This window comes from Dermacentor silvarum, chromosome 8 (assembly GCF_013339745.2).
Source record: "Dermacentor silvarum isolate Dsil-2018 chromosome 8, BIME_Dsil_1.4, whole genome shotgun sequence".
NCBI classification, from domain to species: Eukaryota; Metazoa; Arthropoda; class Arachnida; order Ixodida; family Ixodidae; genus Dermacentor; species Dermacentor silvarum.
This window is the reverse complement of record NC_051161.1, coordinates 73,510,203-73,529,832: the sequence shown is the minus strand read 5'-3', so window position 1 is coordinate 73,529,832 and position 19,630 is coordinate 73,510,203. Positions and strand designations below refer to the sequence as shown.

At 48.1% G+C, this 19,630-nt stretch overlaps 1 protein-coding gene across 4 annotated transcripts in view; it reads right to left on the bottom strand.

Moving 5' to 3' along the window:
* The window catches only part of LOC119462703 (proline-rich protein 2-like), a 37,002-nt gene that overhangs the window by 9,446 nt on the left and 7,926 nt on the right, over positions 1-19,630 (bottom strand). Inside the window, exon 1 of one of the 4 annotated variants that reach the window (XM_037723999.2) lies at positions 10,057-10,181. The exons of 2 other annotated variants lie outside the window; for them this stretch is intronic. Coding sequence is in view for 1 of the 2 variants with exons in the window: in XM_049672656.1 (XP_049528613.1) it covers positions 8,719-8,761 (43 nt within the window). In the remaining variant the exon portion in view is untranslated. Of the gene's footprint in view, positions 1-8,718; positions 9,300-10,056; positions 10,182-19,630 lie in introns of those variants that run through there. One more of the 4 variants, XM_049672656.1, reaches the window with a different exon arrangement.

Below are 19,630 nucleotides of genomic sequence, written 5' to 3'. Positions count from 1 at the left end.
CAGCGCAGCAATCTCGATCGAATGAAAAGTGAGGGCAATGAGCCGCTTTGTGACTTATGTAGCTGTGTGTTTTCTATGTGTTTAGTCGGAACAAAAAAAATATGTCTTTGAACAAATAGGATAAATGCGCTCTTTGTTCACATACGTGGAGATGCTGCTTTGAATAGGCACCAGCGTGCCATATGAACCAGCAATAATTTTTTTCGGGTTTATAAGACACGATTTGTCCACAAGCACTGACCACAAAAGGTATTGTATCACTATGATTTTGTTGAGGCAGGGCAAGTTTTATTTACAGGAGCACAGTTTCACGTTTCTGTGGGTTAGCAGAGCTCTTTATCGTAAATAACTGAAAGATCCGAGCGGGGTCGGCTGTTTCGGTTATCTTTCGTTAGGTCTGAAGGTAACGTCAATTTTATCAAAATTAGACCAATTTGCATCCAAATTCAGCGCCAGTCATCTTGTTAAACATGCTGTAACATGACTCATGTCACCGCAGTTACGTTTTGCTGGCTTCTGTAACTTTTACTCAAGATTACGGTCAGCTTTAGGCCCCACTTTGCTTTAGACGTCATATTAGCGCTATTTACGGCAAATTACTATCATTCAACACATATTGCCATTATTTAGAGCAGACAGTGGCGTTTGCCTATGAAAATGTGAAAACGTGTATCTTTTGTAAATGTTATAAAAGTAGTAGTCAGAAAATTTACAAATGTTTTGTCGAAGTTAACGTACATATAGTGTGCAGAAGGCATTGCGCAGAAAATGGTTCTGCCAGGGGCCCCCATTTTCTAACGATTTCCTTAATCGCCCTTTGGAAGAGATTTGGATATAACGACAAACCAATTTGAAACATGCGTCTTGGGAAGCGGTGACTCATTTCTTGCCCACTCGTTAATGCAAGAAGCATGTTGGCGTAAAAACCCGAGAAGGCGCATCCTAGTGCGATGCCATCTCAATAAATCAGTAATACGACATACCGAACGAGTAAACAGTTTCTCAGTAAACAGAGACTAGCTTTCAAGGCTCTATGGGTTTTTCTTGATGACGGTGGCTTGATCCTTTGTGAAGTGCAGTGCAAATGTTCTACTGTCTCGTTCTCTCTCTCTCACTCTCTTCGTGCATTTCGCTTTCTTGAAAGATAGGCGCAGTCCACTCCTGGTGTGTGTGTGTGCATGCGTTTTTCTTTATTTTCTAGGATATCAGACCTGCTCACACGCAGGAAAGAGTTTCCAGCAGGATACACTGACATGAACAGCAGGGAAGAAGATACATGACGCATGCCGTGCTGTCCATATCAGTGTTCTCTACAGGAAACCTTTCATGGCAATGTGCAACCAACGAACTCTGGCAAATACTTTTCTCAAGTTTGCTGAAACGTGTTGTTTTTGTGCTCTTGTACACTTCTCACCGCATGCGCAGAACACTCTTCAGATTTACATTTTGAGTCGAGTTTGAGTGTTTGCATCCTAAATGTCAATGGGCGCATAATTTTTCTCACTATTTCTTTTTCTTTCGGCTTTTGTTACTCTACAGACTTGTTTAGGTATATAGCGTCGTTTTGCCATCTCCTCCCCAAAGAGGTACCCGTCTTTCTTATCTAGTCGTATTGTCCTGGCTAAAAACTTTGGATGTGCGGCTGTGAAGCGGCCCCAGCTTTCTATTATTTGCAAGTAATAAACAACAAGAATATACAAATGAAAGCAGGAGACGAAAACTCCACGCTTCACGACATGCAACATTGGCGCCCTCTGCATGGTGATCGATAGCGTCGCCTTCTTGCGTCACTTTATTTCATCTGGATTTCTGCTGCGAAGACAAAAAGGCAGAAGGCTCCCGGAGGAATGAGTCAGCAAATGGTTTAATAAGAGGATGGCACTTCGGCCTGATTCGATCAAAGGGGGACGGAAGTGCAACTTCAAGCCTAATGGGGAAAGCCACTGTTAGCGGAGAGACATCAAGCCCTGCGTCATCAGCTATTACTTGTCACTCAGTCGAGGCTGCCAAGCAGCAGTGAAATAACGGTGCCGTGATAACGGGCCGCTGTGCATCCTCGTTTGCTCTATCACATCGCGTTCTGAAGAAAATTATGGCATCGGTCGTTGACTTCGAGAGAAGTTGAGTGTTGAACAGAATGTTCGGAAATGGCAAACGTCCAGCCTATCTCTTTCTTCTCTTTTTTTTTTCAATTCTGGGATTTTTTTACGTACCAAAGCCACACTATGATTATGAGGCACACTGCAGTTTGGGACTCCGGATGCATTTTGACCAACTAGGGTTCTTTAACGTGCACCCAATGCAACGCACAGCACACGGTCATTTGATTCTGTTTGATATGATTGTACGGTTTCTGACAGAACATTTATGAAGAGATTTCGAAACGCGCACAGTATCTGTAACACAGGCAAAGCTATTCTTCGTCGGCGTACGCCTTTTGACTTACGTTGGCCAGTACAAGATTTGAAGAACTACAAGAGAGACTCTTACATCCAAGTTCTTGTTCCCTCCAATCTTTTTTTTTTTTTTTTTGCCACTGAAGAACTTTTGTGATGTTAGTACTTGTGGCAGATTCCTGGTTTTAGCCTCACAGTATAAAGACTTTTGAAAAAATGTACTGAACATTTCCGCTGAAACCCACCATGTCTTTTGAGCAAGCTATTACGAGCAACCTTGCGGCAAGGAAATGAGTATCAGCCTCTGAATCAAGTGGTAGCCCAGTATTTGATCATGCTTGTTTTGATTCTGTCTGCTCGTATTTACCAACAACATGCATTCGACAAACAGGTGCAGTCTAGTCGTGCAAAAGCCATTAAAACTATATCACTGTTTCGTTTTCTGCATACCTGCCAATAAACAACACGTTACATGTGAATTGTACTGTGGCACGATATGCGCGGCGCGCATCATCGTATGTGCCGCCGTGTCCGCAAATGAACCTCGACTATAAGCTCTCGCTTGACTCCTCTGATCGGAAAATAACTGGTACAAAAGTAAGCAAGATGAAAGACAATGAACGACAAGAAACAGATCGGACAGAGCGCTTGTGTTTTTTTTTTTCTGCCTCTACTTTCTTATTGCACTTAATCTTGTTTCGAAAATGCACCATTTAGCTATACTGTCTTCATCAACTATAAAACACAGCGCCGCCTCTCGAGTGAACAAGACACGGAGCTTCAATTCCTACGACGGGAAGTTGCTATCTCCCTGGAGTGCCAATGAAATACAGGGATCACTTCAGTCGTTGTGTAATACGTTACGTTACGGCTGCATAAAGTTAGTGAACGATTCTGCCCCGCCAGTTGTGGTGCCTATCACCTTCAGTCACGTAGTATGATAGACTATTGAGGAATGCGTCAAATTTCCGCCATTTTATTCCAAGGCATTGCAGACTCCATTAACAAAAGTCTGTAGGATGATGTTTTGTGCATATTCTGGAGAGGGCTCGTAACTATATATGGAGCAGTCAAATATCGTTGCACAACACCACTTAGCCGAAAGCAAAGTGGTGGTGTGGCAGCAGCACTTAGCGCATTAAAGTCAAATGAAGCCGCGTTGAGTGGACAGGAAGTTCAGTTTATCCGAAGCTTAGTTTTCCTGGTTTTCAATTACGCCGTGACTGGAGGGAATATAAGCGAGATGTCTTTCCCTATGTTCACATGGTATAGGATGGAAAAACTGCCAGGAATCCCTTCGTACGCAAGTACGCGACTTCTTATGAATGAATGCAGCACGGGCGAGTCGCGAGCAGTCGGGAACGAAACGACTCACGGTATAGAGGTCCCGAACACCGACAAATAGTTGCTTCAAATATAGAACCACGAGAATTTGAACCCCCCGGACGGAGTGCACTTTACTTTCTTTAGGAAGTAAAACGTTAGGTTTTCTTTTCTGTCAGTTCTTTGGAAACGTTGGATTAACAGTAAGTTTAATATGTTGGGCCCCATTAAGGAAATAAAAAGACAAGTACAATGTTACGCAGGAATTCGCGCCGTTACTTTATTGTATTTTCGTCGCTGAAGCTTAAATCTTAGACACTGAACAGGAAGTCAAGTTGCACCATTGAACCACATGCTATATAATACGAATGTCGTTCTACGCTGTGCATATGAAACACGAACGATGTACAGTGCCAACGACAGTGCTCACGAATTGAAACGGGACAATTTAGGCCTAACCAATGCGCATGCTTTTGTTTCCACCGTCGGTATTTTGTGTGGCATCGGCGCAATCTCGAGTCGTACGCTTAGATCAGAGTCCGCGTCACCTTTCATGACCAGATTCGAAGCGACAAGGCATGGTACTCTCGAGTAATTGCACAGAAAGAGTGTTCTACCCAAAATTTGCCTGTCGCGTTTCAATCCGTGAGCACTGTATACGTGGTACAACGTCATCAGCGGTCGTTATCAGGAGAGTCCTATAGTCACAGAAGCGAACGTGCTGCCTAGTAGACTATGACTGCGGTACTTGGGTGAACCAACTAAAGAAAGGCAGTATTGTTATGCTGCGTGATAGATGTTACCCGTTGCGATGGGGCCCCAGATAGCGCCTTCCTGTGAATATCAGCGCATGTTAATGTCGCTCAGCACATTAGCAACGTTAGTCACGTTTACTGACAACTATGAGTACAATCGTATAAGGTCAGGCGGCGTTATCTGCGAGACACGACTACCGGTCTGGGACTGCTGACTTCCAGTTCTATTATATTCTATGCATGCAAGACCCGTTTAGGTAGTAAAAGAAAAAAAATAACATCAGAATGTATACGGTTTCCTGCGGTCTGACGCCCGCATTCAGTGCAGGCGTTCGCATTGCCAGGGCAACCATACAAGAACGGTCATCCGGTGTCACAGATATTCACAACCAGCCTAACAAGTCTGCCGCGGCCTATGAGCACGTGAGCGCGCGGCCGCGTTTTGTGGCGTCGAATTGCAGCGACACGCGGGTAGTCCGGTTTGGTAAGATGGTAAGTTGGAAGATGCGCCCGTTAGCCCGAGCCGGCGACGCCTTTGAGAATGATGGGAGCCGTGAAAACCCCTCACACAACACAGGTTTTTCTCACTGCCCATATCTTGGCGTGCCAATTTCGCCTATCTCTGTCGATATGAGGATCAGAATGATTAGAACTCTTCCTTGGCGCACATTCAACGAAAGCTTTCTGGCTCGCTGGCACTCTTTTATTTCTAGCACGCGATCAGCTCTCGTATTACATTCTCGTTTTGCATAACGCGCTGTTTTTTCAAGCACGCATGCAACCACATGCGACCTATTTTCGACGTTTCTTTATTTTTTTTTTTTCGTCTTTGTGTAACACTGTGAGATGAATGCACTAAGATCCGCCAGTATGTGCCATTATGCGGTTACAAGAAAAAAAAAAAGAAAACCGAACACCGCGCAAAGCGGTACACATTTCGGCCCATCTCAATCGCGTCCTATCGCGCGACGCGACACGTATACGCGTCGACGTCTGGAGACGCCTCCGATACGTCAGAAGTACGCTCCATGTGGTTGCTGCCCCCACCCCTGACACTACAGCCTAGCCGCACGTGCCGGCACAGGACGCAGAGAGCGGCCAAGCTTGAGTGCCGTCATCGGCGACGTGAACGCCCCCTGCCGTGCGCGTCTGAGCGCGTCCAGCCGCAGCGGTAATAGCGCTCGCCCTCTAACGGTGACGTCGCAGCTATAGCGGCTTTCAGGCGTTGCCTCCTTTACGCGCCGCTTTGTATGGAGACCCTTTTACTATTCGCGTGCGCCGCGCCCAGTGCGAGTTGTGTTCTCCGGAGTGTGAAATGCACGCCAAGCCAAGTCACGCATCTTCAACAATGTTTCTGTTGTTGTTGCTGCTGCTGCTGCTGTCGTTGTTGTCGTGGTTAGTTCAGGCGGATCTCAGCTGGCACAAACTACGAGCGTTCCCCTCCTCCCCATTCACTCCCTCTAACGTCCCATTCACGGGCCAATGAACTCCTCTGTGTAGGTCTACACTGTCGTGCCACTGAGAGTGGATGATGTCGGAGGAAACTAAGCCGTACGCGTAACGGGGCGTTACTGAAAAGCCTTCAACTATGAAATCGGTGGCCCTAATGCGCGAGGTCGTCTTCAAGCCTTCCGCGCGCTGAGCTAATATCAAGAAGGGTAGAAACGGCAGGTTTGGTTACGTAGCAGCTTATGCTGTATGTCATGGAGTGTGGCCTTTTTTTTTTCTTGTTATACGCAAATGGTATTTCGTTTTCCGACGTGGATGATATCAATAAACCTTTCAGCTACGAATGTGCTTGTGTTCGTCTTAATCGTAATCGTCCAATGCGGCCTGCATGCAGCTATTTTAGATCTAGCGCTACGCAGAACATAACCTTTTCAATTACTCGTTTTTGTTTGAGACGAGAGTAGGGCGTGACCTCACGAGCCGCATGGTATATAGCCAAAGCCGATTTCGATCGCTGTACTGCATGGAGACCAAAAAAAAAAAAAAAAATGCAAGAGGCACCAAGGAGCGAACGGCATTACGAACGCTCGACTCTTTACGTTTGTTTAGTTCCGCGAAATGCTACTTAATGCACGGCTAACGAATAACGATGGATATGCAGGCACATCGCGTAATCCAGAACGTGCGAAACTCGTATATCAACAAAAAGAACTGACAGAATGAGCGATAACTGTAGTCTGTTCGTTTCAAACGTACGCATATCGCGTTCTACTTTGAGACTCGTCGCATATGTTACAGCGACGTATGCTATTCGATGAATGTATGTTTTCTTTTTCTTATTTTCTTTTTTCCCCACTTAGATACACGGGCGGTTCAGGACTCCTTTAACGTGCGTGTCAAATTCGAGTGAATGTGCTGGTTTGTTCGTTTTACACTTGTGCATATCACGTTCTGCTTTGAGACCCATCGTTAGCTCGTTTTACCTATGTATCACGCTACTCTTAAAAAAAGAAAAAAAGCTGTATACAGGTTGTATTACAACATGAATTCACCTATGTACGCCTTCCACCATATATCCGTCTAAGTTAGATGCTCGTTGGGCTGGCCGCCGTCTGAGGAAGGGGAGGCTTGGGGGTTAGTCTCCCAACCCCCGCCGCCCCCAGACTCCATCATGGACACAATAAAGTTTTATCTCTCTCGCTGAAATCTTTGTCGAGCCTTATACCCGAGTGGCCTGTCTGCTATAGTTATATGTCATGAGAATAAAATTGCCCCACTCTTAATCATTTCGTTGAGAGTGGGCGTGTACACAGGTGGTACGTTAGTCGGTGGCATTACGTGCGTTTAAAGCCTATGGCGTTTCCTCTTATGGCAGAATAGACAGGCAACGAGGTCAAAGTCAGATTAGAGACACGCACTGCAGTTTGACCGTATTAGGCGCCTAAACCGCCGCCGCGCCCAAGTGCCTTCTTCACGCGCAAGTGAACCCTAGCCTTTCCTTCAAATCCTTTCACGCTCCTGTGCGCTTGAGAACAGAATGCTATACAATGATGACCCTACCAGTGCATACTTAGGGGCTTAATTAGCCTAACTCACACCAATAATCTACGTAGAACATAAAGATAGTCGAAACAGTTTGACAGGAACGCTGCAAAGTAGCCGGTTATAACTTGAGCGGAATGTATGCTCGGAAAGTTCCGTTACGAGACGGACGCTTGCCGCATGTCCGAAATACCGCAGGCACTGTAAGCCGCTGCTGCTTATATAAAAATGATTTCTTTTTTATGCATTCTCCGCTCATGCGCAGTTTCGTAACTCGTCGTGCACTTACCCATCGAAGCTTCCAAGAATGAAACCCCATCTTCCAGTTTATACTTGCAAAACATCTCTGAGCTTCGGGCCTTACATGAAAATTACAAAGCATCGTCGTAGCAGGTGCCGAGAACTAAGGATATTGCAGACCCTTTCTTAGCAACATTACTCTGCCGGCGCGACCTGTTAGTCGCGCCGTTGAGTTTATCTATAGAGGCCGCATATTATGGAAGAATGTATGCATATCATGTCAACAGACTATAGGCTATACACCAAGATTATGGAGTACATGAATAAGCGACTCAGCGCACCCCCCACCCCTACCTCAAAATTATGGCGATAAAGCTGATTTTGCACGCATGACGGAGATTATGCTGACAATGTAATCTAATTCGTTAGTCCGGGTCAAAAGGAAGTAGAAAAATAATAATAATGGAAGGCGGCTCGCCGCACGTTTCGAGAACAACCGCTGACAGATCGACCCCGCCCTTGAATTGCGAACAGTTGTGCGCCGCTTTCTTTGTCGATCTTATCTCACCCGTCCTTGCCTCGCCTATCAAAGCCTCCCCAGACAATTAAAGCGCACGGAGCTGCTACGCGAAAGTGCCTCCAGCCAACTAAAGAGAAAAACAGACAAACGTAAAACTCGTAGGGAAGGAACCGTTAGGCACGCTTCTATACGCCTCATCTTGAAAGTCTCGTTTCTGCATTGAAAGCCGTGAACAAGCGTCGTTGTAACTTCGTGATCGAATAAGAAGGGCGGTCTTTCCAACTCGCGGTCCTGGCACTGGACGTCTCTAACACACGGGTAGCGCGCGGAAAACTCAAAAGAGTTACGAGAGACGAGGCCTCGAGGGTGGGTGTGGACCACGGCGGGTGTAAGCGCGGAAGACGAGACGAATCATTTGCATAAGGCACCGGAGCCGTCGCTATAACAGCCGGCTTGGCCCCGCGGCGGCGGCGGGCATCCTTCGGCGACTCACCGAGCAGTAGGAGCAGCGCGAACGTGGCAACGGCGGTCCGCATGGTCGCTTACTGCAGCCGAACACCGGTGTGCTGCTTGCCGGACGACAGTGCACGGTGCGTCTGCCGACGCTGGCCCCGTTCGTTGGCGTCGTCGTCGGCGCTGGCGGGCCGGTGCGCCCCACTGACCCACTTGCGCGGGCGCCTCTTCTTCTTCCTCGTGGACGACGACGAGTCGGTCGTCGGCCCGCTACTGAAAGCTCCTGCCGCGCTGCGCAAAGAGCAAAGGTCGCCGAGGGTCCGAGCCTGTGGCACTCTGGTCGCGGACGTCTACCGGTCTCTCGGCGGTCCGAGGGGCCCGGGCGCCTTTTAAGAGGACCGTGCCTCCTCTCGCCTCGACGGTGTTCTCTTATTTTCGAGAGGGGGGGGTGAACGTAGTACACACGCACACTGTGGCATCCCTCCGCCACCAGTCTGGGTCAACCCGCTTTCTCCGCTGCCGAGCAGTCGAGGGAGGCGGGGGCCAATGGACTCTTCTTCTTCTTCCAGCGCGCACTTGACGTCGTCGTGCGCCTTGACGGTTTTCGCTCGGCCCAAGCGCGCGCGCCTCGCGGAAGCGTTTCGCCAAATTTTCGCGCGACGCGTACCGTGATGCCGTGTGTGTGTGCGTGCGGGTCCCGTCATTCGCCCCGTGCCCGTATTGTGTTCGTAGCACCCAGTGAATCCCTGGGAGATGCCACTGCGCGCGAGCAGCAGCTGCAGGAGGAGGATGATGAGTACAAAGCGACGCGCGGCAACAACAGACGCGCACCGTTTGTCGTTGTTTGCCGTCCTCGTCGTGGACGGCACGCTTCTGTGGTCGTCGTCGTGTCTTTGGTGAAACACACCCGTGGCGCGTGCGAAATGCAACTCGCTGCGCGCGCTGTATACGTATATGCGCGGTGTGAGTGTGTGTGTGTTTGTGTAGCGTGCAGAAAATTTGCGCTTGACGCGCGTTTCAGGGAGCGCGCATCTGCTAGGAGGAGAGGGGGGTATAATCGGCTTCGCGCGCGGCGGCGAAAAGACCGCGGTTTCTCGGTTACGAGTCGACGACAAAAGGTCCTGTGTTCTTTTTTTTTTTTATTGTCTTTCTTTCTTTTCCTTTTTTTTATTTTTGCTTGCAAACAAATATTGTTGCCTCTCGCGTGTCTGTAAAATATCCGGGGGAGAGACCGACAAGCGCATCGAATCGTGTGCACAGCCGGCCATCAGACCTACTGTCCCGATGATTGCGTTCGTGCTAGTTTTTATGGTATACGTGATGGTTAAGGCACAACAGGCGCGTACGCGGGACATGGAAAAAAAATTGAGAGACGCACATTAAGGGTTGCTCCTATATGTCAACGACAGGCGCGCTTGATGCACGTCTCGCTTTCATCTCTATGTTCTTCGGGCGCACGCTCCTTTGCCTTGGCTATGTACTTTCGATTGCGCTCGCAGGAACGGTCGACGTAGTCTGCAATGACCATCGCAGTACGGCGTCGATGGCGAGGAGGAAACGACAGCAGCGGCGGAGGCGTGGAGCGCGAACGTGCGTGACAGCGGAGGTAAAACATAAAACGTTAACGTATAGAACATAATGCCAGAGGTTTCACCGGCTAAGTCGCGAGTAAATGGCAATGTCATTGGTTTCTGTCCCTTTTTTTTTTCTTTTTGTCTTTTTTGTCTTTTACCCCTCTTCGTTGAACCGCACGCTTTACCTACAACTACTGCAGGTTATGTAGAAGGTAATGCGTATAAACTAAATAAAATCATAAATGAAATTCTTGTCGATAAAAAAAAATTACGGATTTGGATGGATGCAATAAACTCAAATATTAAGCACTCAGAGATGGACACTCGTCACGATTCAATAATTTTTTTTAAGCTGAGGACATGAAACATCTTATTTTTCTTTATTTGCCCTGAAGATCTCAAGAGGCAAGTATGAGCTTGAAACAGCCCTGTTTGGCAGAACAAACAAGAAACGAAAGCTTTTGCAGCTTCCCGCTCATCTGTTTCGCGCACATCCTTAAAAACGCACCTGCGCAAAATGGCAACAGCTGCGCCCGGGGAGGTGATCCATACATGGACGCGACTCGAGGGAGCTCGAGAGACAAGAGTATAGTTACGATAGTAGACACAAGTCTGCAAGTAAGTCAACACGAGAAAGTAGTAGCATGTTATAACAGCCAAAATGCGAGAGGTTTGATTCAGAACAGTCGGCTACCACGATATCTTCACACAGAAAGTACCAGCGAAAACTAAAAGAACAGTTAATATGGCAAGAAATGGAAAAAACACTATCAGGATGTTTATCTGCCGAAGAAGCCGATCGGACACGCAATTGAAGATACTGTCCTTTGCATGGGCGTATGCAGAACACAAGTGCATAGCGAACTGTACGTATGTGAACACTATGAATGTTCCTGTACTCATGCTCAAAGGATCAAAATATAACGAAAACAAAACGACCCAAGTGCATGTCTGAGAGGCAGAGAATATTTGGCGCTCTCGAAAGAGAGTGAGAAGGAGAGAATGCCGCTCTCGAAAGAGTGTGAGAAGGAAATGAGGAAGGGCACGAAGGTTAAACAGGCATGCATTTGGCTACACTGCGCATATGAAGGAGGTGGACAAGCGAGACAAAAGGACAGAGGAGAGTTGCGCACGGACAATTCAGCCACGCGGGAGACGGCATGGCGCGTCTATAAGCGGCCACTCAGGTCCATTAACTTCAGGTGTCTCGGCATGCTGCGCTGTCCATTCACCTCCCGCCGTCGTCGTATGTATACCGCACTCTTTCTAAGAACGAAGTCACACAGACTCACGCGAACCGCTGTCTCGTCCTTGCTGTATAGCTTCCCGGGTCGCATCCACGGTCTTGACTTCCGTAAAAGGTCGGCCGTCCGATCAGTTGCCGGGAGACACTATAGCGTCGGCGTTCGAAGGCGGGAGCAGTGGCAAATGAAGTAGTGTCTTGCAGGATCCTCGAAGTATTTCGCGTAGTCCGTAAGGCTGCGCGTGGCTTTTTCAATGAGAGTACAAAGTTGGCAGATCGTGCCGAGGTTCATCGCATCACGGACACGGCTCCTGCGCTTTGGTGGGCACGCTACTAACTGCCATAGCGGCGGCCAAATGAGATTTTAATTATCAGTAGACAGCCAGACCAGCAAGAGGCACAAAGGGTGTTATTAAAAACGAAGCTGTTCTTTGCGAACCTCGCCGGGTTACGTGACCGCGGCTGCGGCCCGGCTGTTTCCTTGCCGAATAGGCCAACCAATCACAGCGGAGCACGCGAGCCGCTCAGTTCCTTGCACCACCACCAGATAGCGCTCGCCTCCGCGCAGCCGCGGCGGTGCCGGCCGTGCAGGGCACATCAATAAAAAGAACCAGAAAGCTGGCCTTCGCGCAGCCGCGGCTGCGCAGTAATAAGGAAGTAAGCACTTCTTGTGGATAGAATGGATTCGAATTGCGCCACGTACGTATGCGCATGCTGCCTCTGAAAACATGATGCGTTCAAGGCGTCCGTCGTACTCAGTAGCGGTCAGCAAGTCCGCTTAACAAAAGGCTCGGTATAATTTGTGTGCGCACGCGCGCGCTCGCGCTGTGTGTGTGTGTGTGTGTGTGTGTGTGTGTGTGTGTGTGTGTGTGTGTGTGTGTGTGCGTGCGTGCGTGCGTGCGTGCGTGCGTGTGTGCGTGTGCGTGTGTGCGGTGCGTGTGTGCGTGTGTGAGTGTGGCGTGTGCGTGTGGTGTGCGTGGCGTGTGCATGTGCGCGGTGTGTGTGCGTGTGCGTGTGCGTGTGCGTGGTGTTTGTGTGTGTGTGTGTGGTGTGTGTGTGGTGTGTGTTGTGTGTGTGTGTGTGTGTTGCGTGTGTGTGCGTGTGTGCGTGTGTGCGTGTGTGCGTGTGCGTGTGTGCGTTTGCGTGCGCGCGCACCGGTAGGCGCTGTGATCCTCCTGGAGGGTGGCAGTTGCCAGCTTGCTCTCTTTCTCCTCTCTGAGATTGTATTTATGTGGGCAAACGAATAATAATAATAATAATAAAATAATATAATAATAATAATAATAATAATAATAATAATAATAATAATAATAATAATAATACATCAATATTTATTTAATGTGCACAGGAACAACACTTAGGTCTGGGTGCTGGTGCACAGAAAAACGAACACAAAACGGTATAAATGTACAACTGCTACGACTAAAAGTAATGAGATAAAAAAATAAAATAAGAATACACACAAAGATAGAACTGAATAAACGGCTACACGATAACTGAGAGACGGAATAACATGCACGGAAGGAGAGAGAAACTATAGAAAGTCAGGAGAGGAATGCAGCTAGAAAGAAAGTACAGGAGAAAGTGCGAAGCTCGGAACATAAAGAAGACAAAGCGTTTTGAAAGATATCAAGATGGAGAGAGTGACAAATGTAAAGATTTTGCATTCTGTCGAGAGGCGAGTGTCTGCCGAAAGAGGCAGGAACGTGGAAGCGCCTATGTTCCCTGGTAGTCTTATGCGGAACCCGCAGTGAAAAGAGAAGCTAGTAGATCCAAACATGCGATAATTACGTGAATGATTTTATTTGAAAAGAGGACGTCGGTACGACAACGTCTGCAGCTAAGTGACGAACGTGCAGGATGGCTATTCAGACCTGAAAAGGTGTTGGTGCGTGAAGTCAGAAAACGATGTTATATATACTCATGAACGTTTTTTTTTTTTTTTCTGTACACGCTGCATTAAAATACTACTCGAATTGATTGTGCCCTTCCACACCACTGAAGCATAACGGGATACATATGGATGTTAATAATTTCAGTAAGAGAAGTAGGGTACGGAAATCTTTTGTAAGTCTGCAGAAGAAATCGAACGTGTATAGGCCTCGCATGCTACTCTCTTAGAGTGGGTGGAGAACGTACTATCAGAAAGCACGCCATTTCAGCAGCCATGGCGAACCATGTACGATCAAAAAATAAGCGACTACCATATTATGAGGTTCACGCGAATATAACAAATGTTTTGTTTTAAATTAATTAGAGTGAGCCTGTTCAATTGGCGCCTTTCAGAAAATAAGGATAGGTCGGAGTGCAGAGTGCGGCAGTACTCAACACCGTGTACTCAACACCGTGAATATTTTGAAATATTTTGATGTCGTCAGTGTTTTTACACTGACGACATCAAAAGAAGTGAAGATTTTTGGGTTGCTGAGGAAACGTCATCGATAAAAATTAAAAAGAGAAACGGACCTAATAAGGAACCTTGGGGGCACACCACTATAGATGCCGTGCAGACAAAAGAAGATTGATTATTGACGCTCACGAAGCAGGACCTATCGAGCTGCGTAGTAGAGTCACAGTAGCAGCTTCAACGCCGTGGTGCGCAAGCTTTTCCAGCAGACCTATCAGCAAGGGATAATTGACTACGTCAAAGGCTTTGCTGAGGTCGCAGTACACAGCATAAAGTTTGCCACCATCGCGTGACGGGCGTGGAAAACTGCATCATAATGCTGACAAGGTTAGTAGTCGTTGAGCGGCCAGAAAGAAATTAATGCTCGTTTGGGACTAGAACATTTGTTACGCTGAACAACAACTCACTGTGAATATCTCATTCGCAAAGCTTCGAAATGGCAGAGGGATGAGAAATCGGCTGATAGTTTGCGACATCCGTTTTGGCACCGGATTTAAACACAGGGAAAACGAGAGCGGTTTTCTAAGCACGCCGAAAAGTGGAACTTTTCACCAGCAGTTTTTAAGTATTGATGTCAGCACGGGAGCAAATGTACTGACGTAGGCTTTGATAATGGCGTCCGGGATGACATCTGGGCCGCAGCACAAGGATGGCCTGAGAGGCCAGAGGCATTCTCTGATGAGATTCTCGTCAAAGGGTACCGAGCTGGAAATTCCACGCGGCTGGTGGACGGTGCTGTCAGGTGACAATTTATGTACGAGGATAAAAGAACAGCGAAAAAAATATGCGACTACTTGCGGTTCTCCACCATAGGAATCGAGTCCACGATTTTCACGTTTTCTGGAGCGCATACTAAAACTGTCTCCAAAAGTCCGCGGGCATGTTAGAGGCACTCTTCTCCAATGACTCAATTTCAGACTCAGTGTGATTACAGAGGGACCGCAAGAGGCGGAATTCTTTTATCCATTTGTTAGGCTCGGAACTTATAGCTTTTCTGTGGGAATGCTCTTTACGCTTTAGAACACTTTTAAGTTTCACAGTGAACCAATGTGAACATTTACATTGTTGGGGCTTGTGCTGTGAGAGATGTAGTCATCATTCGGTCATTCTATAGAGAAAAACTATAGAGGAAAAACTTGAACAGGCCTACATATTCACCAGGTTTGAAAGCAAAGCGGGGAAATTTGCTGACCCCATAGGAACCGTTATGGCGCAAAGCCGACAAGGACGCGGATATCTTGAACAGAGAGTGAGACTTGTCAGGACGAACAAGTGAAACGTCAGAGTGAGGTACTGTTACATTCCATGAATTTGACAGGTCCAAGTCTAAAACATTACCGTGACACAACTCAGTTAAAGTGTTTTTCTAAAGGGAGATAAAAGCTAGGAAATATAACAACGAGATGCGTTTGTTCGCTATGAAATTATTGTAGTGGGAATAGGTGTAGTTGCTCCAGGAAACGCCAGGTATGTTAAAGTAATAAATAATCAGTAGCTGGTGCTCTAAATGCATGATCACAGAGAGAGAGAGAGAGATAAATGAGATTGGAAAGGCAGGGAGGTTAACCGGAAGGTAGGTATCCAGTTTGCTACCCTGCACTGGGGAAGGGTTAAGGGGAGACAGAAAGATAAAGAAAAATGCACACACATAGAAAGAGAGGGTGATCAGAAGAAAAAAACACAAACACACGCACACACACAAAGGAACTCAGGAGTGTCACAGTCGTTCAAGCAGGTCGCTTGTCCGGAGGAACCTCAGCAGTGCGCTCATCGCCTTCTGGTGTGAAGACCGCGTCAGCCGGCACTCTAAGATGGTCTGCTCAGAAAGCGACCGGTCGTCGAGCTCGCGCGCCAGCGTCGTCACGAGCGTCTGTCTCTGGGAGCTGTAGCGGGGACAATGACACAAGATATGTTCGATTGTTTCCTCGCTGTCGCAACTATTACAGGTAGCACTGTCAGCCATTCCGATGCGGCAAGCAAACGCATTCGTAAAAGATACTCCAAGCCACAGTCGGCAGAGAGCAGTGGTCTCGATTCGGGAAAGTCCAGATGGAATATGTAGTCGGAGGGACGGATCCAAGCGGTGCAGTCGAGTATACTGGAAACCTGGCGTGTTCCACATGGATCGAGTGGCATCACGCGCGAGTATACGAAGCTTTGCTGCTGCATCGGTTCTTGAAAGTGGAATGGGTTCCTTCACAGCATTTTCGTGAGCCCTCCTAGCAGCTTCATCGGCCTGTTCGTTGCCCATGATGCCGCAGTGGCCTGGGAGCCACTGAAAAGTAATGTCATGTCCTTTTTCTACTAGTTGGTGATATATCAGCCTTATTTCCAGCACAAGTTGGTCTTGTGGTCCACGACGCAGAGCGGATAGCAGACATTGCAGGGCTGCCTTCGAATCAGTAAATATACTCCATTTTCGTGGTAAATCTTCATGAAGCATATGAAGGGCGCTGCGAAGCGCAGCAAGCTCCGCAGCAGTCGACGTTGTCCGGTGAGAAGTTTTAAACTCATAGGTCACGGCTTTTTCGGGGAAGATCACAGCTCCTGTAGATCCGTCAAGAGTTGTCGACCCATCAGTGTAAATGTGAAGGTGGTCCTTGTATGTCTCGTGCAGCATGAGTAGAGATAGCTGCTTGAGAGCTGGTGACGAGAGTCCTGCTTTCGTTTGAATCCCTGGTACCGAGAGTCGAACTTGTGGGCGAGCCAAACACCAAGGAGGTGATAGCAGCCTCTCAGGCAGGCGTATAATCTTGAGGGAGGCAGTCACGGTACGTCAATATCACCTGACGTAGGAGGCATTGGGTCGGTCTTTCGGCAGCGTGGCGAGGTGATGGAAAGGGGCGCGGGCAATGTGCCTGATGTGTGCTCTCAGCACTTCCAATGTCATATGAGTTAGCGCTGGGTAATCGTGTGCTATTAAAATTGTTTCCGCTGTCGATGTGCATCGTGGCAATCCAAGACAAACCCGTAGTGCCTGCGCCTGAGCACTTTCGATTGTGCGGATGTTGCTTCTGCAGGTATTGCTCAGTACAGGTAAGCTGTACTTCAGATATCCGAGAAACAGCGCCCTGTAGAGTTGTAACATCGCGTGTACTGACGTTCCCATGTTTTTCCTCCAAGAAATTTAAAAATTTGTGAAATGGCCGTTAGGCGTTTCTTCAGGTAGGCCACATGAGGACTCCAGCTGAGGTCTCCATCAATGATCACCCCTAAGAATGTATGCGTCCTGGCGTAACAGATGTCTTGCCCATTGATGGATATGGCGTAGGACGTCATTGGCTTCCTCGTAAACGCGACCAGCGCACATTTCTCAGGTGAAGTCTGGAGGCCCTGTTCGCTAAGATACGCCGATATTGAAATCGCGGCTTTTTCAAGCCTCGCGCGCACCTGAGGACGTGTTACACCTGACGTCCACACGCAGATGTCATCGGCGTACATTGATATCTGGACAACACTTGGTATGCGTTCCACGAGACCGACGAGAACAAGGTTGAATAGTGTGGGGCTCAAGACGCCACCTTGGGGAACACCGCGGTATGTGTAGTGTTGTGAGGTCGGACCGTCATCGGTCTGCACAAAAAAGGACCTCATGTGTAAATAGTTGCGGGTCCACCGGTAGACTCGGCCACCAAGGCCGACCGATTCAAGAGCGTCAATTATGGCGTCATGAACAACATTGTCATAAGCTCCTTTTACGTCGAGAAACACTCACTTATCACGATCGGTCACTTATGTACAGCATCAAAAGAGATTGAAACGGTTATCTGTCGGCATGATCACAGCGTGCTCGATAAATGCGATGACCTCATCAAACATGACATGATTGAACTTCAGTGGTGCATAAAAAGCTCCAATTAATAGTTTTTGACAACTATAATTGACACTCTTACACCCTTAAGACAGTAAGAGTGCGAGTTATAAACAAAACATACTATTAAGGGGAAATAAGAGAAAGGCAGAAGGCAGGGAGGTTAACCAGGATAACGTCCGGTTGGCTACCCTACACCGGGGGAATGGGAAGAGGGAACACAAAGATGACAGGGAGAGAGAGAAGGGAAGGAAAGAAGAGAAATGGACGTTAGTTCGCTGACGCGTGTGTTAGGTCACTAATAGTCCACAGACGTTGACACAAGCCCGTCGTCCTCAAGAAGCACAAAAGTGCCTTCACCGCTTTATGGGCCGACGAGCGATGGGGGCGGTGTTCCAGCAGTACCTGCACGGAAAGCGTCCGATTGTCCAGTTTTTTTAGCGCGTTAGCGAGTTCTTGTCTTTCTTGGGCATATCGTGGACAGTGGCACAGCAGGTGGTCAATAGTTTCGTCGGTGCCGCAGACCTCGCATGCTGCACTGTCGGTCACTCCAATTAATGTAGAGTATGCCTTTGTGAAGGCAACTCCTAACCAAAGGCGACAGAGAAGCGAAGCTTCACGTCGAGGAAGTCCGAATGGAGGTCGGAGTTGCAGTGACGGGTTTAATTGATGCAGTCGTGTTAATCGTAAGTTTGGCGAGTTCCACTCGGTCAGTGAGAGACTGCGTGCCAGGTGTCGAAGCTGCCTTGCGGCGTCTGTCCTCGAAAGTGGAATTGGAACGCGGAGCTCTTCTTGGTGTGATGTGCGAGCAGCGTTGTCTGCGGAATCATTGCCACTGATCCACAATGACCAGGTACCCATTGAAATACAACCTCGTGGCCTTTTGTTGGACGTGATGGTGAAGTTTCACTGTTTCGTATGTCAACTGTTCATGACAGCCGCGTCGGAGAAACTGACTGCACGCACTGTAATGCCGGTTTTGAGTCTGAAAACACAGCCCAATTTGTAGGTCTTTCAGAGTCAATGAATTCTAGTTGCACGACGCAGAGCCGTTAGTTCTGCTGCCGTTGAGGTCGTGACATGCGATGTCTTGAACCGCAGTGTTATTCCTCGCGTTGGTATAACCACCGCACCACCAGAACTGGACGACGTAGTCGATCCATCGGTATAGATGTGCACGTGGTTGCTGTACTTTTCATGCAAGAGGAGTAAGCTCAGTTGTTTTAGAGCAGGGGCCGGTACATCTGATTTCTTCTGTAGTCCTGAATCGTTATATGTACTTGTGGACGGCTCAAACACCACGGGGAAGCACTGGCTGGCCGCAGGTGCGTACCCTGAAGTAACGATGCACGATGTGCACTGACAGTAACCGCTAAATGTCGAGCAGGTCCTTTCAGCAGTGAGGCTCGCCAGGTGGTGGGAAGGGGTCCTAGCATAGTGTCTGAGATGCGTACGCATTGTCTCAACGGCAATGTGCGTCGTGATTGGGTAATCCTGGGCAATGGCAATGGTTTCAGCCGTTGACGCACTGCGTGGTAGGCCAAGACATATCTTAAGGGCTTGGCTTGAAGCTTTGAATCATGCGGAGGTTAGTCTTGCAGGGGTTGGATATTGCAGGCAGCTGTACCGAAGGAATCCAACGAACAGCACCATGTACAGCTTGAAACTAACGTGTATGGATACTCCCCAACTTTTCCTGCAAGGAACCTGAACAGGTGACAGATAGCAGACAGCCGCTTTTTCACGTAATTCACGTGCGGAGTCCAAGACAGGTCTCTGTCAATTACGACTCCAGGAACCTGTGGACTTCTGCTGTATGGTATAAGTTGTCTGTTAATTATATTCCGTAAGCAGACATTGGCTTCCGGTGAATGCCACCATTGCGCACTTTCCACATGAAATTTCAGAGTCCGTTGT